Here is a 25,221-nt window from a genome sequence, read left to right on the forward strand (position 1 = left end):
TATCAGGGATAGTTGGTGTGACAACAGAATATAGCAGATGGGATGGCATGTCACTTCTGTGACTAGGTGGTCAGTCTCTCTCTCTTGCATCATTGCTCTGGAGAAAGCCAGCTGCTATATTGTGAGCATGCCTATGGATATGCTACATGGTGTGAACTTTGAAGGGATCCTTTAGCTCCCTTTGAACTTTCAGATAACCGCAGCTCTGGCAACAGGTGAACTGCCACGTGGAGAGACACTGAGCCAGAACCACCCACCTAAGCTGCTCCAAGACTTCTGACCCTCAGAGACTGTGTGAGATAGTAAAAGTTTGCTGTTTTAATCTGCTAAGTTTCAGGGCAATTTGTTACGTAGCTGTAGATAACTAATACAAGACTTCTTCTTATTTATCTCAGCCCCTGCCAGACTGTCTGGCATTTAGGAAGTCTTTAATCAATGTTGGTTGGATGAATGAATGAAATGGTAAATAAATCAGTAAATCAGTCAGGTAGTCTGGACTGAGAATTGAGAAATTTAATTTGTATCTTCAATATGGTTTATCTTCTCAGAAATTCAGTTTCTCTCAAATAGGTCTTCATGTCTAGTAATAATGTGGCAATGGAGAATAGAAAGAAATAAATTATTGCTAGGAAGATGATTTAACTTATTGACTGAAGCAACAACCTCCACTAAGGTTATAAGCAAAAATTTTAATAGCACAAAAACTGAATTGTAAGAAATGAATGACACAAGTTAATCTCAAAAATAAGTTTTTATTACCAAAATTTTTAATACATTTCAATTTTATTAAGACTAAAGTTAGGACGTTGCCAACAGTATTGAGACATAAGAGAGCAAATCAGGAAAGTAACTATGTCCTCCAGGGTGACTTGAATTATTCCTTTACTAATGAATGCTAGGGGTGTGTGGTCTTTTCTGTTAGTATTCTGACTTAGTTCTTTTCTTTGGTAGTATGAACAAAAGTGAAAGAAAATGAAGTCACTCAGTCGTGTCCAACTCTTTGAGACCCCATGGACTGCAGCCTTCCAGGATCCTCCGTCTATGGGATTTTCCAGGCAAGAGTACTGGAGTGGGTTGTCATTTCCTTCTCCAAGTAAGAACAAAGAGGAATAAAATTCTTGGCTGCTCTACAGAATAAAATGAACTAGAGTAGAAAATGTGGCCATAAAACTGCAGAAGAAGCAAGTTACCACAAGAGGGAGATCTACGTTCAAGAAAGAAAAGTTGGTTACCTGTTAAGATTTCTCACTCAAAGAAATAAAAATACCTTGAAAAGCTTACTCCATTTCTTCATCTTTAGACTCACAGCTTAACAATCCCATAAGAACGAGAAACAAATGTTTTACAGAGCCTCTAAATTTTTTTGGAGGGCGTAGAGAACTTCATTGAAGATAGACTCATTTCATTTTCTATAAGTCCTCTTTACACGTATTCTAATTGTTTATCATTCTGGATAAAATCATTTCCTCTGTAAAAGGGGGCACACACCTGTGTGAGTCTTCAGACAGCACTTAGTGTCATCGTTCTTGTAGGCAATTTGGTGTAGTGCAAAGACTGAGACCCTGGTACCAGGCCAGCAGGAAGTCAAATTCAAGCTCTCCTACTTGTTAGCTAGGTGACACTTGTGTGGCTCTGCCACCTGTTAGCTGGGAAATTCCTCGAGTCTGAGTTTACTCATATTTAAGTTGTGAAATTAAATAAGATGTATATAATCTGCTTGGCCTAGTGTCTGGCATATATGTGTTCAATAGCAAAGGGCCATTATTAATGTTTCTTTCTTCTCATTTAATTCTGTTGTCTGTAGCCACCTAATTCTTAGTCTTGAGTGATTCTGGAGCAGGAGTCAAGACAGAAATATAAGCTGATCTATTCCTCTTGGTGTCACATCAAATGTCTAGACCACCTATGATATGTTGCTCTTTTTGAGGATTTTTAGGAAACATTTAAAGTGGAAAAGGAAGTAAGTCAATTGCCAGACACATGTACATCATACAACACATAGTAAAAGTACTGAAAATATATTTTTTACACAAAGCAGAAGCAGCTTTGAAAGTGGAAGAGATCAAGGATAAAATAAATTTCCCATGTGAACACAGGTAACATTAATTACAATTGATTCTTTGGTTTATAATATAGAGCATTTACCACCTTACATACATTATTAATTTAATGTATCTCAAGTGTTCAGTTTCTCTTAAGTAGGTTTTCTTACCTAGTTATAATGTGGCAATAGAGGATAGAACAAAATAAATTATTTTTAGGAAGATGATTTACTTGATTCAATCAACAATTGACTTTGGTTAAAATATTTTCAATGATACTAGAAATATTTTTAAATAACTCACCAGATCTTTCATAAAGCAAACAAAAATATTTTTAAATAGATATGCTGCTTGAACTTACATCAGAAATGATTTTTGTGTGCGTGTGTGAAAGATGATGGTTTACATGGTTGGGAGGATCCACACTCCAAGGGAAGTCCACAACACCCTGGAAGCAATGAAAGGGTTCGCTAAACTCCATGCTTTTCTTTTCTCCTGGGCGCCAATTAGATTCTCTGGTATCCAGAATATTCACGCCTTAAACGGATTGCATAGACAATCAAACCCACAGCGAGGAGACCAACCACGATGGCCGCAATCACAGGAAGCACAATCGTGTAGTCAGATGAACATTCATCCACTAAGGGGAAGAACAAACACAATGCAGCCAGTAAGGTTTAGTGAGGCTAGACCAGAAAGCAGGCTGTAGTGAGGAGAATATGAGCTTTAGAGTCAGACCTATGTTTGACTTTTACTTCCTGGGCAGGTTATTTAAACTTGCAATTTACTCACTTATAAAGGAAGCAAATAATATATAAAGTTGTTGAGAGATGAAATAAGATACCCTTCTATTCTCAGCAATTAATAAATATTTAATAATTCTTAGTCCTGTTTTCTTCCAGGTATTGTTTTCTGCAAAGTGGGTATGCTTACTTAAAATAGACTGTCACCATAAACACGATCTGTGGAAAACATGTGATGTTTCTCCACTTTATTAAACACGTTTGTCATACTTACAGTTCTCTTTCATTGCTTTTAGTGAGCAAAAACATTAGAAAATAGATCTATTTATGAGAGCTTAAAAGTGAAAGTTTGCAAAATTGTCAAAACTCTTTTTTTTTTCTTTATTACATTAGAGAGCACTTATTCAGTTCATTTAAAATGTTATCAGTCTTGACTGGAGAAAGATGGAAGGTCCTGGGAATAAAAGGGAACTGAATTGAATACAAAAAAATGAAAAACTCTATGTATACCTTATTCAAGGATAGAGAGAGGATATACCCTTGAGGCCTTCCATGAGCCAATACTAAAATTGTGTTCTGCACCAATAATCACCATTAACCCAGTTCTCACCTGAGGTCCAAGAAAAAAGAATCAGGAGGGACAGGGAAGAGGGAATGCTAATTAGAGACTGGGGTGGGGGTGGCTGAGGGGGGACAAAATCCATGCAAGATGGGAATTGTGCTTGTAGTATGTAATTTGATTTGACAGTGAAAAATATTTACACTATAATGATGCATACCTTATTGATTTAACAAAAAGCAGTGATATAATCATAAAAAGGATGGCTTAAGAGTATGAAATCCTTATCTTCCATAGCAAGAGGTTTAAAGATGATATAAGAAATAAGATAAGCTTTTAATTATTTTTTTAGAGAATTACGGTGATAGTCACCATAAGAAACTGTTAAAGCTAGTTAAAGTGCTTTATCTCTTAGAGGAGGACAAGAAAATGTCGTTTTCCAGGAATCCTTTTGGGTATGTGATAATTTTGTTAGTTTCATACTTGTTAAAGTTATATGTAATTTTGTTATAGATAATATTGTACACATAAATACCTATAGATTTCTTATATAAGAAAGAACATAATGTAAGAAGTTAAAATAATTTGGAAAAAAAATTCAAAATTGTCAGATGCTGAGCTTCAAGTCAGGTTTTTCACTCTCCTCTTTCACCTTCATCAAGAGGCTCTTCAGTTCCTCTTCACTTTCCGTCATTAGAGTGGTATCATCTCATATCTACTTTCCATATAGTTTTATACTATTTAATAGGACATTGTTTAAACATCTTCAAAATACAGAAAAGTTAACAAAGAAAATAGTTTTCTAATCGCCTGTTTCTTCCACTTGAATTAATCACTATAAATCTTTGAGGCATTTGTTTCCTCTGCACATATGTGTGTATGCATGCGTGTGCTCATGTGCATGCTTAAATAAAAAGTACTGTATTTTTAAAAAATGATATATGCTCATTAAAAATAATTAAAATGATTTAGAAAGCAGAGAAAAAGAACAATCTCCCGAAAACCAACTACCCAGAAATTATCATTGCTAAAACATGGACAACATTATTGCAGGCATCTTTCTTTATAACTATAAGAATAGATGGGTAGAAAAATAAATAGAAATAAATAAAATAAATTTTAAAATAAATAAAAATAAAATGGGATCATGTAAAATCTATTTTAAGCAAAATTGTTCATTTTAATGTTACTTCCATTTCAAAGAAAAAAATTAAAACTAGAGGAATTACTGTGCTTGAAATAAATTTATCTTTGTCATGGGAAATATTGTTACATAAAAGATGTCTTTAAGGTTCAAAAAAGATATAAAAATACACAAATAAAATAAGTAAAATATTATGAAACGCATTAAGAGGTTGTAAAATAGAGATGTGTTTCCTAAGTTCTGTGTTTCCAATTTATATATTACCTATTGATTCTGTTTTGAAAGATTAACACTAACAGATTCCCTTCTGTCTCTGTTCTTCCCGACTCAAATTCTGAAGAGCCAGCTATAAATATTTTTTAAAACATTGTTCAGATTTACAATATTTCAATTCTATTTGATGACTATGATTTCTTTGGTTCCTAAAAATTTGTTTCAAATATAGAACACATTCATGTTTTAAAGTCAAAACAATACGAAATGCTGTACCTTGAAATGTATCACTTCTACCCTCTGCCATCTTACTGGTTCCCCCGTCAATATTAGACAACTACTTAGTTTCTTATGTGTATCCAATGTTTCAGATAGAAGCAAAAGTGAAAATACACTTTATTTCCCACTTTACTCACTATTATGCATCATACATTTTTTATTTAATGATATTTTGGATAACTTTCCTTATACATACATACACATGTATGTCATCTTTCTTTTTTTTTTTAATAACTGTATAGTATTCTGTTGTAGGATGTATCTGTCCCAGACTGATGGACCTTTGGTTGTTTTTAATCTTTTGATATTATAAATAATGCTGTGATGAAAACCATGTACATATATCATTCATATATGAGAAGGAATGATAAAATCTCAGATCCATAACTGTTTAATGCTTTTTCAACTTAACTCTTCAAATAGATAAAACACATTTTAAAAAACAAAGCTGTGCTTTCTCTATTCCCAAGAGATGTTTGCTGATATCCTTGTTTGTAATGTGGCTTCTCTCTGACCAAATTTCATTGTCAAGCTGTATCTTTAAGGAGAGCTCATTGGTGCTGTTTCCCTTGAATTACTTCATGTTTGAGGAAATCTGCCTATTAACTTTTTACTCAGATAATATCACTTCCACCCTTCTGCCATCTTACTGGTTCCCCTGTCAATATTAGATAACTACTTTCAGGCTTTCCTCGCCCCCCCACCCCCCCAGGATGCATTATGCACTTTCAATCTCCAACTTCAATTATTTCTTTTAAGGAAACATATTACATCTTAAAAGATATCATCTTTTTGTTTTTGAACTCTGTACCTCAGAGACAGCACTTATCCTTACTTAAGATGATCTAAATACCTAGCAGCTTTCCTATAATGTAAGCTTAATTTTTATCTGCATTAACTGATTATCTCCGTCTTTTTCTCTATGAAGATAATTCAGTTTTCAGCTCTACCTATTCTGCCTTTTACCTGTTTCCATTTAGTATATAAGTGTGTTACTTTGATGCTCAATTTGTTTTCTTAGGCGTGCAATGTCCTATTCATCTCACTCTTTCTCCTTTACAAGCCCTAGCACTTCCCAGGTGTCACTAGTGGTAAAGAATCCACCAGCCAATGCAGGAGACACAAGAGGCACCAAAATTCAGGCACACCTTGATACACATTTGTTAATCGATGTTTGTTTCGTATGTAATTCATACGTAATTCTTTATTCCCATTATCATTGTGAAGACCTAGAAACGATAAAAATTCCCAGTAATAACAGAATAGTTATGTAAGTTATCATATAACATTGATAGCATATTCCAGATAGCAGCCACAGTAATGACACGTTGTACCTTTAGCATCACAGGGAAATGCTTATGGAACAAGGTAAAAGGAATACCAAACCATGTCCTCTGTGGGCTTCCAGTTTGTAAAACAGTGTTCTTGAGAAGGAAATACAGTTGACCCTTGAAGGATACCAGTTTGAACTGCACAGGTCTACTTAAAGGCAGATTATTTCTAATATTAAATACTACAGTACTGCTCTATTGGGGATTGTTGGAGAATGCAAGTACAGAGGAAACCACCTAAATGGTGGGCCAACTCTGTTTTACACACAGATTTTCAACTGTGGGAAGTTGGGCATCCCTAACCCCTAGCATCCTTCAAGGGTCAAGCGCACAGCAAAATTAACAATGGATAGGTTCTCTCCAGGTGCCTGTTAGTGAAGGTTTCTACTCTCTCTAGGTAGGTTGCAGAGAGAGATGGGTAAATTCAGTTCTCCATCAGCTGAAGGGAGAAACTGAGTTGGAACCAGCTGGATGAGCAGGAATCAGGAGAGCCTAAGGCCTGGGACCAGTGCAGCTAGGGAGGATCTGAGGCCCCTGTGAGGCTTCCTGGACTCTGTCGCACTAACAGCAGCCTCCTGCACTCAGAAGAGGACCCTCCTGGGACATCACTGCAATAGTGGGCAGAACTGTCAGGCCATCATGCAGCCAGGCATTTATTTACTAATTATTCAAATAAAACTTGTGTTCTTTGTTAATAGAATGTTAATTCAAAGCAGTTTTAAAGATCATAGGTGGCGGGGTCGGGGTGGGTGGGGGGCGAGGGATTGATCACAGGAGTCTAAGCAGCAGCCATCACTGAATAATTCATTGAAGGTGGTAGAAAGGGAAATTAAACTCAAGTGAATTGCTTTACCTCTCTTTTTTTTAAATTTTATTTCGACTTTGTCTTCCATCTGCTGTGGGAGAAATTTCTATGCTAGAACCTTCCTTTAGTTATTCTACAGGGCGGTTAGCGGCATGTTGAATAAACAACCCATGCTCTGCAGAACAGAACCCAACAAGTACACTTGAGGTTGAACTGGAAACGGGAGTCTTGTGCAGATATGGGCTGCTGCCTGCTGGAAGGAGGAGATTGAGACGGATGGCATCTCTCCAAGGCCAAGCCCTTGCTGTTCAGCCCAAGTCACTTTGGGGAACACTGGGTCCTCATGTCCCAGGTTTGCATCAATACCTCCTATTGTAAGGAGACAGGAACTCCTGACCCTCTCTTGGAGAGCTCTTGAAGCTGCGGTGTACCCTCCCTACCCCCACCATTTCTGAGAAAGTGGAGAGAGCTAAAACACCTCAAAGGAAAGCTGTACACGTCCCAGATAAGTGGTGCTTATAGCGTGGTTGCCAACTTTCATCAACTTTCTGTTAAAATTAATGAATGACACCTCTGGAAAACGTAGAAACACAACAACAGTTTCTGTTAGTAAAAACAATTAAAAATATCCAGAAGTCCATTACTCTCCCCTTTCTCTGAAATAGCAACCCCAGTTCTGCTATTTAAATAGTCAACGTAATAGAAAACTACAAATAACATTCCAAGCCACATTTTGATAGAACTTTCCCTCTAGACACCAATCACTCCCAATCAGGAAATTTCTGGTTTACAGTTTTTTTTTTTCCAGTAAATGTTTGCTAAAAAAGGAAAGAGGGTAATAATCTTGTTAGGGGAAACACTGATTGGAACTGCCATCCGGGCACTGTAACAAGCATTTGCTTGAGTTACTTTACAACAGGAGGACATGGTAAGGACATGGAGGAACTAGCAATCTACCACCAACTGGAAGGACTCACGAAAGGTCAAAGGAGAAACCACGTGTCCTACCAACCTCCCAGAATCTTTCTCACTGGAATCCGTTTTGGCTGAGTAACGCGTGCCCCACCAGGAAGGACCCTGAGTCACAATGATTAGCCAGAGAAAACCCAGAAACTAATCCGATCACCATAAAACCTAGGACTATGAGCCACATGGCAGACTAGTTCTCCTAGGTTCCTTTACCCTCCTGCCCTCCATGGAGTGCCTCTTCCCAACAAAGTCTCTTGCTTTGTCAGCACATGGGTCTCCTTGAACAATTCACTTCTGAGTGTTAGACAAGAGCCCATTCTCAGGCCCTGGAAGGGGTCCCCCTCCCTGCAACAATGGGTGGATCTCCCTCTTCTTGCCATTTCTGGTTGTTTAGATGCTTTGCCTACTTCCACCCCCTACAATGGCCCAAGTTAACAAGTAAATCTACAAGGAGAGACTAAAATCAAAGGAAAATAGAGACAAAGCAGAAAGAAGATGTTATGCGGGTAGACAACAAATGAAGGTGAAAGAACTGGAGAACTAACATTTATTAAGACTCTTGTTTGCCAAGATCTTTGGTATATCCTTTACACTGAAAAAATGAAATATTGGGATGTTTCTAGTTTTTTTTTTTCTTTTTACTAATAATACATTTTAACAGTGTAGAATATGTCCTTTTAAAAATGATGGTCTATTAAGACCATTGGTAATTTAAGTAAATCAGGAGGTGGGAAAAATTCAGAAGTTTAAAATCACTTTAGAATTTACTTTGAACTGGATTGGTTTTTTAAAAGTAAAGCAAAACAAAAGCCTAGAATTTGAGACTCTTTGAAGCCTATAAGAAAAATCAGCGCAGTTTGAAAATGCCTTTCCCACAGTTTTTCCTTTGGTGGTTTGCTTTCTCCATCTCATAGGACCCTGCTCACATCCATGCCTCTGTCCCCAGTTCTCCCAGCCAGGTTTGTATTATCAGGTGTGGATGGAACTCAAGCCCATATGGCCCAGGAAGAAGTGGGGTGGGGGCTAACCATAGCTAGCTTTGACAGCCTTTGTTGGAAAGCTGGTGTCCCAATCGGATTAGGAGGGTGGGGCTGGCAACTAGAAAATGTGATCCCATCACTTCAGGCTAAACATGCAGCCAGCATTTCCAAGGCCTTAACCTTGCACATTTTGAAGAAGGTGGGGCTTTACATGCGTTCATATCCTCTACTGGGCCTCTTTCTGGTCACCAGGCATGCTGTTAGCAAAACGGCAAGCAGTACCGCGATACTCAGGCCCACGGCCACAGGGATTTCTCTCCTGTTTCTGTCACTGATGCATTCATCCGCTGCAAGTGAAGTCAGAGTAACAGGTGTTACAGGCTGGCCACGACGCTGGGAAGTGATACTGTCCCCACCTGCCTCGGCTTCACAGAGAAGAGAGATGGAGGTACTGGGCTTGTCCCTGCTGCCTCAGGCACAGACGGGTGATGATGGGAAGGGGAGGGGCCACTGCAGCCCTGGAACTTGCAGTGCCTCTGGCCACTTACAGGGCATATTATACCAGAGGTCCCCGGGCCCCACCCTCAAGCGATTCTGATTCTGTGGGTCAGACCTGGGGCCCAGGTGATTCTGACATGACTGGGAGGCAGATTCAACTTTGAGAAATACTGGTTAAGGCTAGAGGTCAGGATCAGAATCGTGTCTTGAGCCAGGGTAAGCCAAGGAGCCTTGTTTCTCAACGTCAAAATCTGCACCAAATCATGTGGCCAAAGTATTCTATTTAAACTCTGTGCCTCTTGAAAGGGGCTGCCAGACAGCCCGGGCTCCTGACACCAGAGAGAGCTTTCTCAGCCTCCCAGAGTTTGGAGAGAAGAGCTTGAGAAGTGGGGGCAGGAGCCTCCTGTTTGAGATGACCATCCGCTTTGACAAGGCTGAGCGTTCACACTTGCGGGATCCCTCTGCAGTTCTCCGAGCCCCTGGTGAAGGGCCAGCCGTCGGTCAGCGCTCCTCTGACCTCCTCCCCACAGAGCTGTGTGCGTCACACTGTCCTCTCACTCCCACAGCTCTTTGGACTTATGCCTTTTATAACACCATACTGAATGGTAACTTTTATATTTTAACTGATTCCTTTCCCCATCTTCTCTTACTCTTTGGTAGAAAATATTATTTACAGGATGACATACGACTTCACACTTGAGCATCTTTAGTGAACTCTGAGCACAAGGACTGGGAATAAGGGGCTGAGCTGAAGTAGGGATGGTGGAATGAACAAGAGAAATATTCTGGTGGTAAAACAGACGGGATTTTGTGACAATTTATATGAGAGGGCAAGCGAGGGAGAGGAAAAAATGATAAGATAGCTTTCTACATCTCCTCGTGAGCACTGCTAATAGCAGGCCAGGTGTGCTGCTGAAAGGTTTTCATTTCTCACCTCTGCCACTAAGTGGTTTCCCAGACCTGTTCAACTTCCTTCTCTACACAGGTTCTGAGGGGGAGGAAGAGCAAATGTGTGTACTGTTTTTAAAACCACATGATTAAATACAGAGGTGTTTCAAGACTTCATAGTGAATTTTTAAAAGAATTTTTCAAACTGGCTATTTTGAGGCAAGATGACAACATAGGGGCAATACCTACTAGCAAATTTTAATATTTAATCTTAAATTTTAATCTGGACTGTGGTAAAGGTCCAGAATGAAGATAGAAAGTGTAGGACTCAGATGAAATCAACAGAAATCAGGGGATCCACAGCAAATAACACTTTACTCCTTCCTTTGCTAAATGCTTTCACCAAGTGTTAATATATCAGTTTTCTGCCCTCACATCTTCAACTTTACAGAGAAATCAGACTCACATTATAGAAATTTAATTTACAGCTAAATATCTGGCCAAATCAATTTTTGATAGTTGAGAGGTGCTATTATGTCACTGACATATTATGAGAGATGTTTTAGAAGCTAAAGTTCAATTCCCATATATGGAAATCCTTATAACACTGTTTTCTCAGTGGGGAGAAAAGGGCTTCTTTGGAAAGTCACCCTGGACTGTCCCTGGTCTTCTTGCTACGACCTGCTTCCCTCTGTTGTGGTAAAAACCCAAAGCAGAAGTTGATGAAAACTAAGATTAACTCTGAGGAAGCACTAGTCCGGTCGCACAGCTTGGATCTGAGGAGAGGAGGTCCAGCTGAGTATATTTCTGTCTAGAATTATCACATCTTCTTTTCCCTCTGTAAGTGGGAAAGAATCCATTCTGAAATCTTGAATTTTACCCATCACTCACATTCAGGATGTTTAAAGTGCTCTCCAAAGACACTTGAGTCTACCAGTACTCAGCAGCTTGCTTGGGGAGGTTAGCGATGGCAATTTTCTGACTTTTTGATTGATTATGTGCATGTGTGTATAAATGAGTCAGAACGTGGATTTTGGTCAGACAAGGAGAATGTAACCTACAACAGGAGGGCAATGGACATGAGTGGGTTAAGACATGTAGGAATCCCTTTTCTCCCCACCAGGAAAACAGTGTTACAAGGATTTCTACCTATGGGCAAGAATTGAATTTTAGTTTCTAAAACATCCCTCTCATAATAACTCAATGACATTAGGAGTACCTCTCAACTATCAAAAATAGATTTAGCTAGATTTTGAGGTTGGTATTGACTCACACAATGGTGGGAGGGCTGGCCAGAGAAACTTGACCCTGAGAGCTTGGTGGTGGGATCATACTGTTCTAGGATGTTCAAGTGATTCTTGTTCCTTTGAAAGCTTCAAACAAAAATAACTTAAAACTACCCTGGTACACTTTCTCAGAAGTGTACGTTTGTGACATAACTCACCATTTCCAAAGTGGTCATCTTCAAAATCAAAGGCTTGAAGTTGGACATTTGTTGTTTTCAACTGAAGGTGGGTTGAGAGCTGGATGCTCTGTTCACTCACACACTTGAAGGAATGCCCGACCACAGTCTCAAACATCATCATCGCACATTTCATTGCTTGGTAAACTTTCGCTGAAAATATGAAGGTGAAATAGAGACATGTAAGAATCCTGGCAAATAGCTGTTGAGCCCCAGCTGTTGCTTGTTGGCCCATGAAGCATTAAATGGCCTTTCTCAAATGTGGCTTTCTGGAGTTCTGCCACCTTCGCCTCATGAAACCTCACCCAGGTGCTCTCTGGGGACTTTTTCCTGCTGTTTGCAGTATTTGAGAGTCATCTCACTTACACTGAAATATGATAACGCTGAAATAAAAACTTTGGGGAATCTTTTCTTCAGTTATTTTAAATCCTTTGAGGGCAGAGCTGATGTGGACAATTGTCAATGCTTGGGCACACACACACACACACACACACACACACACAGTGCCCACAAGACCTTCAGAAATAAAAGAAGTAAGATTGTTCTCTGAGTCAAAATTCACATGAACTCTTTACTAATAATTCATCAGAGCAGAGACATGCAAAGTTACTGAGCTGATTATTTGCATATCATCACACTGAATGCATTAACAGAGCAAAAGGAAGGACTAGGCCCATCATTGGGAGGGCTTGTTGCATCGTTCATGGACCCATGAAAAGGGAGAGGCTCATCTCCAGCCATCTGAGTGCTGATAGAGAGAGGGACCTACTCAAAGACTGGCACTGTCTCATGCGGGTTACACTGTTTTCAAGGAGGTGAATGCTTAAGGCACATGGGGTTAAACATTTAAATCACATAATAACTCCACATGTTCTAATTACACCTCTACCAGGTACCTTTCTGAATATACTCGTTTTCCCAAATGGGAGAAAATTCATTGACCAAGAGGACCTATCTCTCTGGTCCCCTTGCAGTTACAATAAGAAACAGTAGCATGAATGAACAGATTAGCATTCTGCTTTTATACATCAGTTTATAACCTTGGTTTAACACCAGGCTCCTTGAAGAGACAGCTGCTACCTAAGGGTGTGCTAAGGGCTTCTGGGGCCAGGGACCAGACTGTGGACCTCAGTGAATTCGCCCACAGGCTGTTAGTGAGGCAGTCTGGACGTTCTCCCCTCTCCTGCCACTGCAGGTGCATTCACCTGTGTCTGAGATCACATCACACACTGAGGGTCAGCTCGCTGGGTCTGGCTCTGTGCAAGTACTCGATGTGCATTTTCCCGTTTAATTCCCACACTAACTTTCCCATACTAACTTACCTATTGACATGTCATGAGGTATGTCATAACAGGTGACATACCTCATCTGTCACCATTTACAGATGAGGAAATAGAGTTGAAAACATTTGCCCCAAACCACACAGCTAATAAATGGTATTTGGACTCAAGCTGTCCGATTCGAGAGCTTGTTATCTTAACTGCTGTGCTATTGTACCTCCTGCCTGTGTCTCAAATGCAGCATCACAGATTAGTGAGATGAAAAATGAACTACCCAGAAACATAGCGTCCTCGCTGGTGGCACAGGCCTCTCCAACTACTTACCTGGATTTGAGACAGTCAAATAGGCTTCCACTTCACTGATGTAATATGAGTTTTCATCCTGTAAAACAGTAGTGTGTAAATCTTTGGGTAATCTCTGTTTTTTGTTTATGATCCTAGTTTACAGACCGTTTAGGCAGGATTCTAGCTATTAAATCATTGATATGGGGGTGTGGGGGTATGTTGTCCTGGAACCATAATTGTGCTTGAAAACTTCCAAAAAAGTAAATACCTCACACAATAACTAAATGATAAGTAATGGCTTGCCCCTGGCTGAAAATTTTTCTACATCATGCTTGTTGCTAGAGCCTGAAATTCAAATTCCCCTGGTAAAATCTGAGTCCCTTCAGCTAGGCCATGTTTTTCCCAGATAAAATGCAACTATATCTGGAAGGTGAGTGGGTTGTGGGGTGGGGGGCAAACATTAAGTTGTTATTAGTAATTAGTATCTTAGGGTAGGGATTTAAACTGAGACCACTCATCCTTAAGGCTACTGTGGGTGGATTTGATGGGCTTCCCTGGTGGCTCAGAGGTTAAAGCGTCTGCCTGCAATGCGGGAGACCTGGGTTCGATCCCTGGGTCGGGGAGATCCCCTGAAGAAGGAAATGGCAACCCACTCCAGTATTCCTGCCTGGAGAATCCTATGGACAGAGGAGCCTGGTGGGCTACAGTTCACGGAGTCGCAAAGAGTCAGACACGACTGAGTGACTTCACTCATAAACCCCCTGGGAAAAATAGAGTATGCAAAATAGTGTATGTGTGTGGGTTTTCCTGGATAGGTTATCAATTACTTTAAACAGATTAATGGGTTCATATCTCCAAGCAGTTAGATGGAACCATAAAGGATTCTGGAAAGAAATGGTTAACCCTGAGATTACTGACTGCTCCCTAGAAGAGGACCTCAGGCTGTTGTGTTCAGTTAGAAAGCATTTTATCCAGAGACTGTCTTTTTTGGAAAAACAAAACAAACCAAAAAACTCCCTACAGAATAGCCCTATAACTTCCTGAGAGACTCAGAGTATGAAACGTTAAAAGGAATTGAACTGAGATATGAAAGGGTACATTGGAAAAGGAGTTTTTATTTTTTAAAGCAGGTGATTTATGGTGTTACCACTTTTAAGCATTCTTTAGACAACCATCTGCAAGTAAGAGGAGTTGCCAAAAATGGTAAAGCAACCAAAATGAGAATCTGACACAGAATTACTTTTAGTAGTCATCAAAGGAATTTGACAGTAATAATCTTGACCACATCTAGTTCACTTGCATATTATTTGTGGATGAAAATGATGATTCCTTACACAGTAAGGGTTCCAGAGTACAAATTGTTCCAGTAAGGTCACTGCTATTAATGTACCGAACTCTGGATCCTATGGTTCACTGAAGCACCTCCACACGCTGGCTCCTCACTTCGTGCCCAGCACTTCTTACTTCGTGTGATAGTCACCTCTGCTTTACACCTTATTTAATCCTCACAACAACTAGGAGAAGAGATGAAGGCTCAGTGACTTGCCCAAGGTCACAACTCTAATAATAGGTGGCAGGGAAGATATGACCCCCCAGCTGCCTGGCTAGCCTTTAACCTCTCTTATATCCATCCCAGACCAGGCAGTGCTCTAGGTCCTGGGAGAAGAATAAGACCTAGATGATTCATTCAAGATGCTCAGTCTTGGGTCTCAAAGGCAAGTTGGACAATGTGCTTGGATCATCCATTTGTTTTAGAGAAAAATAACTGTGATCCAGGCCTTTCTTGAGTTGTTTTCAGATACAGTTTATTCAGGTTATTTTTTTTTTTTCTACCTCTTGGCCACACCGTGTGGCTTGTGGGATCTTAGTTCCCTGACCAGAGATTGAACCCAGGCCTTCAGCAGTGAAAGAGCAGAGGCCTAATCACTGCATCACTAGGGAAGTCCCAGATTATTCTTTTATTTGGGTCTCTTTAGCCAAACTGGTACAGGTTGCCATTTCCTCTTCCAGGAGATCTTCCTGACCCAGAAATCATACCTGCATTTCCAGCGTCTCCTGCATTGGCAGGCAGATTCTTTACCACTGAGCCATTTGGGAAGACCATATAATTTGTGGGCCTAGTTCAAAATAAAAAATGCAAGATCAAAAGTCATTAAGGGACTTTCCTGGTGGTCCAGCAGTTAAGAATCCACCTTGCAATGCAGGGGGCGTGGGTTCAATTCCTGGTCTGGGACGATCCCACATACTGCAGGGCAACTAAGCCCACAGTCACTGTTATAAGATCCCTGCCCCAACCTAAGGACAGAAAGAATCCACTGAAGGGTTTTAAGCAGGGCAGTGATATAGGGCTTTGTTTTTGGAAACTGGGCTGTAGCAAGAGACTGATTTAAGGAGCAGCAGAACAGTGGTGGTGTCAGGCTGAGCTGTCCATCAGAGACCTCCTGGAGTTTCTCTCTCCTGTGGCAGCTCCTACATCTATCTTCCTTGTAAAGAAAGGGGGCTTGTATTTCTTTAAAGGTTTTACAGTTTCCTAAGTGCATGTTTCGCCTTCTTGGATCCTTATAACAACCCCTTGAGGCAGCATAAGTGTTCTTATCCCATTTTACAACTGAGAATAAAGAGGTTCAGAGGAGGCAGGAATCTACCTCTGATTCACATTGTAGGTGAGACAAAGGAAGATCTTGTCTATGGGATCTTGCTCAACATTTTCCTTTATGGGATATGGAATTACAGAGAAAAAATTGTTGTGTAAGAACTTCCTTTCACATTCCCTAAAATGTAGTTGCCTATACAGAATCATCTTTAGGAAGCAAGACTGGCTATATAATTTGTGCGTGCATGCTCAGTTGCTCAGTGTCTGACTCTTTGTGACCCCATGGATTAAAGCCCACCAGGCTCCCCTGCTCATGGGATTTTCCAGGCAATACTGGTACAGGTTGCCATTTCCTCTTCCAGGAGATCTTCCTGACCCAGAAATCATACCTGCATTTCCAGCGTCTCCTGCATTGGCAGGCAGATTCTTTACCACTGAGCCATTTGGGAAGCCCATATAATTTGTGGGCCTAGTTCAAAATAAAAAATGCAAGATCAAAAGTCATTAAGGGACTTTCCTGGTGGTCCAGCAGTTAAGAATCCACCTTGCAATGCAGGGGGCGTGGGTTCAATTCTTGGTCTGGGACGATCCCACATACTGCAGGGCAACTAAGCCCACGCACCGCAACTGCTGAGCCCGCAAGCTGGAGCCTTCGAGCCACACCTGCTGAGCTCATGAGCTACAATTACTGAGCCCAGGCATTGCAACTACTGAAGCCTGAGCACTCTAGAGCCTGTGCTCCACAACAAGAAAGGTCACCACAATGAGAAGCCCGAGCACCACAACCAGAGGGTAGCCCCTGCTTGCCAAAACTAGAGAAAGCCCTGGTACAGCAATGAAAACCCAGCACAGCTAATAAATGAATGAATAACATTTGAAAAATCATTAAAAGTTCCAAGAGGGGAAGTGAAGCATTAAAGCAAGCATGGGCCCAACCAACTGCATGCCCTGATGGGAAGGTTTGTTCCTGCTCCAGAAGAACTTGGGCTTTATGGGGCTAGTGCCCATGGTGAGGCCCTCCAGAGCAGATGGCAGTGCCCACGCTCACTGCAAGTTCATCTCATGATGTAACAGGACAGAGCCCCAAGCCTATATCTTTCTGTTTTGACTGAGTCAAAATTAGACAAATGTTGACAAAGCTACTGTCTATCTTCATGGTGAAGGAACAGCATGTGTTTGGCAAATTTATATAAACAAAAGATCAGAGGAATGTTTAATTTCCTTGAGATTTCAAGTTTTATATAATGTATGCTGCCGATATTGAATAAGTCTTATTTAGATCATGGTACCCACTTTTTCTGTGGAGTGGTGTTAAAGAAAATAAAATTGTCTTTCATTTAAACTGGAGCAAAGCATTTCTTTTGAAAATTCAGAATTTGGCCTAATTTGAATGGCAACAGGGCTGAAGTTTATTCTATATGAGGGGTTGGAAAGTTGTTGTTTTTTTTTTCTGCTTTAAAGAGCCATATGGTAAATATTTTAGGCTTTGTGGTTCTCTGTAGCAGCCATTCAACTCTACCATTCTAGCACAAAAGCAGCTGTAGATGACATATACTCAAATAAGTGTGGCCATATTCCAAAAGTAAACATTTATGGACACTGAAATTTTGAATCTTATATGATTTCCATGTGTCATAGAATTTTCATTCTCCTCCCCAACCATAAAAAATGTAAAAGCCATTCTCAGCTTGTGGACTGTACATTTTTTCAGTTGTGGGCCAGATTTGGTTGTGGGGGGCACAGTTTGTTGACTCTTGGGCTACACCATCAGTTAAATACCAGGTTGCTGAATACATTGGTTGGTTATGAAATGTTAGAGTGATGAATCTCCTATTTGGGAGAATAAAATGTTGCTAAGAATTTTTTAATATTATTCTTTAAATATGTCTTTGTTCCCATATAACCTAGTTTGAGTTGTTGAATCTTTGTGAACATTCCAAACATTTAATTTTTTACTTACTCAATAGAAGAATGGGGACAATAGTAATAGGCAATGGTAATCCTCACATCTTAGGTTGATGTGAAGATTAAATGAAGGAATCATGTAAAAAACTGATCACAAAGTCTCCATTCAAATTTTAACTAGCATTGTTAACAAAAAGATTTTCCCTTCCCAGTAAACCTCTCTCACTGAGCTCAAAGGATAATTTTTATCTATATCCTAGAGCTCAGATCCACCACCAACAGAAAAAGAGAACAAGCCAGTGAGCTAAGCTTAGCTAGCCCTATGGATTAAAGAACCTGGCTGAAACTTCAGCTCTCAGTAATGGGAACGGGGTGGTTGCAGAGAAGAGCAGTGGGAGTGCAGGGTGGGTTGAAAACTTCAAGCAGGTGTAAACCCAAAGCCCAAGGGAAATTACATGCCACACATTATTCAATTTATAATGTCTGCTTTCTCCTTTGTCACCCATCAGGTTAGTCTCTGCCAAATGGTTTCTCATTTGGGGTTGAGGCTGAAGAATGACAAATATCTACCATGACAGATTCTTGAAGACAAAGTAAAAAGCCTGTGTGTACCTATCAGCATTGACAAAAGAGGGCCAAGGACTCCTAAGAGCCAAGTATGGTACTTTAGCACTTACAGCATGTCCATTTGAATGAACCATTTGCTAAAGAACCGTCTCCCTACTCAACCAATGGCTGCTGACAATGTGGCTCCTCACTGTCAGTGTCTCTGCAATATCTCATCAAAAAGAGAACTCTGCGATATCTCATCAGAAAGAGTTTAGCTCAAGGAACTTAAACATCCTCCTTAGCAAAGGACAGGGTCCAGAGAAAGCCAGTCTGTCCAGCCTGCCCAAGAAGGCAGCATACCAATGACTGTGATGCCCAGGGTCCCCTCCTCAACTTCTGCAAATTTTATCATGGGAGTTTCACAATCACAGATGTTCAGGATGTGGACATCAATCAGGCCCCTTTTGCTCAAGGTATGGTTACCATGGGGACAGATGGGGTGATATTTAGGGAGTCTGGGACTGACGTGTACTCACTACTATATTTAAAACAGATAACCAACAAGGATCTACTGTGTAGCAGAGGGAATTCTGCTCATTATGTAATAACCTAAATGGGACAAGAATTTGAAAAAGAATAGATATATGTATGTGTACAACTGAATGTTTTTGCTGTACACTTGAAACTAACACAACATTGTTAATCAACTATACCCCAATATAAAATAAAAAGTTAAATGCAAAAAAAAAGAGAAAGAAATCTCTACTCTGAATGTCACAAAAACTAAAGAGGCTGTTTACACAGAGGTGCTAATTTACTTTTTGTCCCCTTGGCTCAAAGTTCTCTGTGAAGTTTAGATTTGCTCCATATTGATTCATTCTTTCATCAAACATTTGGTAAAAATATACTGTGTATAAGGACCTCCTTGATGGCTCAGAGGGTAAAGAATCTGCCCGCAATGCAGGAGACACAGGTTTGATCCCTGGGTCAGGAAGATCCCCTGGAGGAGGAAATGGCAATCCACTCCAGTATTCTTGCCTGAAAAATCCCATGGACAAAGGAGCCTGGCAGGCTACAGTCCAAAGGGTTGCAAAGAGTTGGACAGGACTGAGTGACTAAGCATAAGCACGCACTATATGTAAAGTCAGGGCGGAGCACTAAAGAGTGTGAATAAGTAAAAATCTTGCCTTCAAGATGGCAAAATGTGTGGCAAGTGCATTAGTGGAGGTCAGGGGATATATGGAGGGCCCAGAAACCAAGAGAGGGAAGTGTCCCAGTTTACCTGGGATGGAGGTGGTGATTGAGGTTGAGGTGGGGAGACTTCCTAGGGTGAAGATGAATTGATATTTCATCTCAAAGGATGAATTAGGGGTAGGAGGGGCATTTCAGGCAGAGGGAACCCCACAAGGGAAAGCATGACAGGAATGGTGGGCCACCCACTTGGGAAGTTCTGAACAGCGCCCCCTGAGGGTATTAACATATAAATGCTGATAACAGTTCTCAGGAAGCTGTAAGCTAAGGCAGCTCCTAATGCCCCGAAAGGCTTTGGGGAAACACCAGGTGGTTGCGCACTCTTCATTGTCCACACCTTGATGGCTAACACTGTGTTGCCCTGGGGCTCCTCCCTCTGGTTTCTTCCAGGTCCCAGAGTCAGTGCTGAAGGCTCACATTGCCTTTCAAACCAGGTGGATGAGAAAGGGATAGTACCGAGAACAGAAACATAAACTCTGTGAGTTACTGAAAGATGTGTTGTTTTTAAAGCAAACAATCCTGAGCAGGAAGGAAATTGTGGGTAGTAGAGGGTGAGAGGAGATACATTTATCTTGCAGCTGAAGAGTTTGAACAACTCTCAGCATGTCATCTTAATCAAATGAGACATTGACATTGAAAGGTTTTCAGTTCTTTAAAAAATGAAACAGAGAGAAATGAGAAAGGAAAACCACCTGTCCTGACCCTAAATGGGCCAGATGCCCTGCTCAGCTCTTTCACTTACACCAGCCCAATTCATCCTCATAGCAGCCCCATCCTGAGAAAACAGGTTCAGAGAGACAGCTGTTGATTTGCCCATGGTCACACAGATATGAAACAGATAAGTAAAGTCTTGACTGAACAACGTCAACAACAACTTCCCTCCTAGGAGGGGTTTTTCTTTGTTTCTGTAGCTGGCAGTGTTCAATTTTTTAAATTATGAGTTATTGTATGTGATCTGAAACCTCAAACTTACCTATATTTCTTTTACTTCTCCCGTTATGTCTAGCTCAGTGTTGGGGACAAAGTAGGTGCTCAGTAAACTCTTATTATTGATAAACTGGCTGAAAAATCAGTCTTGCTAATCAGATCTATTTATTATCCTACAACTTGGTTCTCTTTTATAACATCTGTTTATGGATGTGAGAGTTGAACTGTAAAGAAGGCTGAGCACCAAAGCATTGGTGCTTTTGAACTGCGGTGTTAGAGAAGACTCTTGAGAGTTCCTTGGATTGCAAGGAGATCCAACCAGTCCATCCTAAAATAAATCAACCCTGAATATTCACTGGAAGGACTGATACTGAAGCTGAAGCTCCATACTCCGGCCACCTGATATAAAGAACTGACTCACTAGAAAAGACCCTGATGCTGGAAAAGATTGAAGGCAGGAAGAGAAGGGGATGACAGAGGATGAGATGGTTGGATAGCATCACTGACTCAACGGAAATGAGTTTGAGCAAACTCCAGGATATGCTGAAGGACAGGGAGGGAAGCCTGGCATGTTACAGTCCATGGGGTTGCAAAGAGTAGGACACGACTGAGCAACTGAACAACAAAAATGTTATTACTAACATGTATTCCTATTTTTTTAAGGCTATCTTTTTCTCTAGCACACTAGTTCTCAATCTGGGGTGATTTTGCCCCTTGGGGGACATTTCGCGATGTCTGGAAACATTTTGGATTGTCATAGCTGGGGTTGGGTGTTACCACCCTTACGGCAGAGAGTGAAGAGGAACTAAAAAGCCTCTTGATGAAAGTGAAAGAGGAGAGTGAAAAAGTTGGCTTAAAGCTCAACATTCAGAAAACGATCATGGCATCTGGTCCCATCACTTCATGGGAAACAGATGGGGAAACAGTGGAAACAGTGTCAGACTTTATTTTTTTGGGCTCCAAAATCACTGCAGATGGTGATTGCAGCCATGAAATTAAAAGACGCTTACTCCTTGGAAGAAAAGTTATGACCAACCTAGATAGCATATTCAAAAGCAGAGACATTACTTTGCTGACTAAGGTCCGTCTAGTCAAGGCTATGGTTTTTCCAGTGGTCATGTATGGATGGGAGAGTTGGACTGTGAAGAAGGCTGAGTGCCGAAGAATGGATGCTTTAGAACTGTGGTGTTGGAGAAGACTCTTGAGAGTCCCTTGGACTGCAAGGAGATCCAACCAGTCCATTCTGAAGATCAATCCTGGGATTTCTTTGGAAGGAATGATGGTAAAGCTGAAACTCCAGTACTTTGGCCACCTGATGAGAAGAGTTAATTCATTGGAAAAGACTTTGATGCTGGGAGGGATTGGGGGCAGGAGGAGAAGGGGACAACAGAGAGTGAGATGGCTGGATAGTATCACTGACTTGATGGATGCGAGTCTGAGTGAACTCCAGGAGTTGGTGATGGACAGGGAGGCCTGGCATGCAGAGATTTATGGTGTCGCAAAGAGTCGGACACGACTGAGTGACTGAACTGAACTGAACTGGCATTTAGTAGGTGTCGGCCAGGGATGTTACTCAACAACCCACAAAGCACAGGACAGCCCCCCTGCAAAGACTCATCTGTATTAACCCAAGTGTTAATACTGCTGCTGTTGAGAAGCACTGGTGTAGAGGGTAGCAACAAGTGAAAAGTGACTGAAGTGTTGAGCGCATTTCTCTTGTGGAAGGATCTAGACTTTCCTGCCTAAAGGCATTTCACATAGTTCACCTGTTAGGGCAGAAGGTACAGTGTCAGGGTCCTGAGGCCAAAACACAGGCCTACAACTGTGTTTTGTTGGGTCAACAGTGTTTAATTTTTTAAAAATGTGTTGCTAACTTAAAAAGTCATGTGCTTTTATTAAAAGATCTGGACTTCTGCCTTCTGTTGAACACTGGCAACACTGGTCTCTCGTTACCACCGGACAGAGGTGATATGTAAAATATTCATCTGGCACAGTAGAGTGGTGGCCATTCAGGACACCTCACCCTCCAGAATGAACGCTCACCATAAAAGACAGTGACAGTCCCCAGGGCTAGATGCCAGCCCTGCCGCCAGCCTCCACAGCTCTGGCTGTCCCCTCTGGGGAGGACCAGAGCTCCTGACCCGTCCTTCTCGTCCCCTCACTACTGAGGCTGCTGCTTGTCACCTCACACATACGCTAACATTTTTCTTATACAGATTTAATGGGAAAATGAAGTCTTCACCAAAAGTGGGAAAATAAAAAATAAGGATTGTCTGTTTCAAGACAAAAGATAGTTTTACTTTTTCGCTACTTCAACTACTTTGCAATTAAGACTAAATATACATCAAGGTCTATGCTTAGCCCCTATAATCTTGGGATTTGTGGCCACCACTTTGGCTGAAACAACTTCTCTTTTAAAATGCAGAAACTGGGACTTCCCTGGTGGTCCAGTGGTAAAGACTCTGCACTCCCAATGCATGGGGACCTGGTTCGACCCCTGGTGGGGGAACTAGGTCCCACACGCCACAGCTAGAAGTTTGCAGGCTGAAACCAAAGATCCCGCATATCACAACTAAGACCCAGCACAGCCAAGTAACTTTTTTTCAAATGCAGACATTCCCCAGAAGGCTAAGACTGGTAGGAACTTTTACTTTCTTTGGGACTTTTTGCCTTCTCCGGGGGCATAGCTAAGGGTGGTTTACAAACACCATTTCTAATTCTCCCAAGGGTCCCACTAAGTAGCTGTAACTAGTTCCATTCTATAGACAAGGAAAATGCCCCAATCTAGTCCAAGGTCACGCAGCTAGTAAGTTTTATGACTGAAAGTCAATCTTGATTTGTCTGATCCCAAAGTCTGTGCTCATTGCTCTCTAAGATCTGCTAACCAAGACCCTCTAACTTCAGGGGTCAGTTAGACAGGTAAGAAAGAGACCTGCACCGAGTCCCAGCTGCTAGGATCCTCTCGGCCTGTAAGACACTTGGGGGCAGTCAGAAAGAGTCTCTTCTTTGAGAGGGGGAATGGCCATCACTGTGTCCCCAAGACGTCTGCCCATTTCAGTCACTGTAACTATAGCGACTAGCTAGTGTGCATCCACTTTCTATGTACTGGATCAAGCTCTTTACAGGAGTGATCTTTAATTCCTTTCTCCCACTTTTCAAATGATAAAAAAATAAAACAAAAAACTCAAACAGTTTAAGCTGCTTGCCTGATGTCAAAAGCAGAACAGTAACAGAGTCAAACTGGTAGCCAAGACTCTGACCTCATGACCATGCTCTTCCACTATACTCTGTTGTCTGCTCCCTTCCAGGATACAGCCTAGAAAACCCAGCTCCTGGTTAGTCCCTGGATTTTGCCTTCTATGACATTTGACTTTGGTGTTAGAGTAATACTGTTTTTTGTGCCCACTGGAAATTTCTGTGGGTCTGTTCATTGGTACAACTTCCTCCTTTGGGTGGTTTGCATAGGGCACTGTGGTCAGGTTCCCTGAGGCCAAATTTCCCCACCTGGAGGCAAAGTCCCCCACCCCGCACCCCACCTCCAGAGGCATCAAAGCCCTTCTTGGGCTGCACAGAGGAGGCTGAAGGGGAAAGAGAGCAAACAGAAGATGTCGACACTTGCCTCCTCTCCATCTCTATGACCCTCATTCTTATCAGAGAACATCTCAAAAGGCTTTGATGTCTATTTCCTCTGGAATTTAAAGTGAAGCGTGGGATTGCACCACTGGCCCTGGTGGGGAGGGGGGAGCTGGGGGGCAGCTGGGGGTGGGCAGGGGAAGAAATGCTAGAGCCTGTTCGCGTAAGGATCTCAGCCTCACCTTAGTAAATGTGAGATTCACAAAGCCGCCCTGGAAATTCAAAAGGAGGTTGGATTTTCGGGAGCCACAGTTTCCAGAGGCTTGAGTTGCATTGGGGTCGATGTTGAAGTATTTCTGAGGTGAAAAGACCTAAACCAAATAAAATAGATGGGCTCAATGAAGAGAACACTTTAGTTGGGAGACCAGAAGCACAGGCTAGAAAGGAGTCTGAAACTCGAGGCTAGTGGGTTTTCATCGGGGAATTTCAAAGTCCCTGGAAGACACCTCTCATTTCCAATCTGTTAAGACTTTTTTTAAACTAAAGAGTGCTCTCACAGTAAGGAGTTCCTTGAGAGATAACTCGTAGCAGCTATATTCTTGATAAACTGTGTGAAATTTAATTTTTGTTCAGTCAAACATGCTAGACACTACAGGAAATATTTTGCTGTCTAATGAACTTCTGTTTCAAATAAAAGCCTGAACGTGGAAGTTTTACTTGCAATCACAAAAATGGTGCAAGATAGGAAGAATTTTTATAGTGATTCTTTCAGTAAATCAAATAATCTTAACCCCTCACCCCCAATACCTCCAACCAATCTTCTCATTAATCTGGATTTTTCATATTAATGTCACAGGTGGTTGGAACAACCATTGAATGCAAACCTCTCATTTCACAGGAAAGTTGTTGAAGATTAAAAGTCATCCAGAGGGACAGGGCCAGGCT

The 25,221-nt window shown here is 41.2% G+C and overlaps 1 protein-coding gene across 3 annotated transcripts in view; it reads right to left on the reverse strand.

Moving 5' to 3' along the window:
* Positions 1-732: 732 nt before the first annotated feature.
* The window catches only part of LAMP3 (lysosomal associated membrane protein 3), a 33,113-nt gene continuing 8,624 nt past the window's right edge, over positions 733-25,221 (reverse strand). The window contains exons 3-7 of one of the 3 annotated variants that reach the window (XM_040251704.1): positions 24,519-24,647; positions 13,518-13,575; positions 11,896-12,066; positions 9,246-9,412; positions 2,596-2,682 (exon numbers count right to left, since the gene is read on the reverse strand). In XM_040251704.1, coding sequence (XP_040107638.1) covers positions 9,273-9,412; positions 11,896-12,066; positions 13,518-13,575; positions 24,519-24,647 — 498 coding nt within the window. In that variant the 3' untranslated portion in view covers positions 2,596-2,682; positions 9,246-9,272. Of the gene's footprint in view, positions 2,683-5,685; positions 9,413-11,895; positions 12,067-13,517; positions 13,576-24,518; positions 24,648-25,221 lie in introns of those variants that run through there. The other 2 variants (XM_040251705.1, XM_040251703.1) reach the window with 2 other exon arrangements.

The sequence above is a fragment of the Oryx dammah genome, unplaced genomic scaffold, assembly GCF_014754425.2.
Source record: "Oryx dammah isolate SB20612 unplaced genomic scaffold, SCBI_Odam_1.1 HiC_scaffold_2, whole genome shotgun sequence".
Lineage (NCBI taxonomy): Eukaryota > Metazoa > Chordata > Mammalia > Artiodactyla > Bovidae > Oryx > Oryx dammah.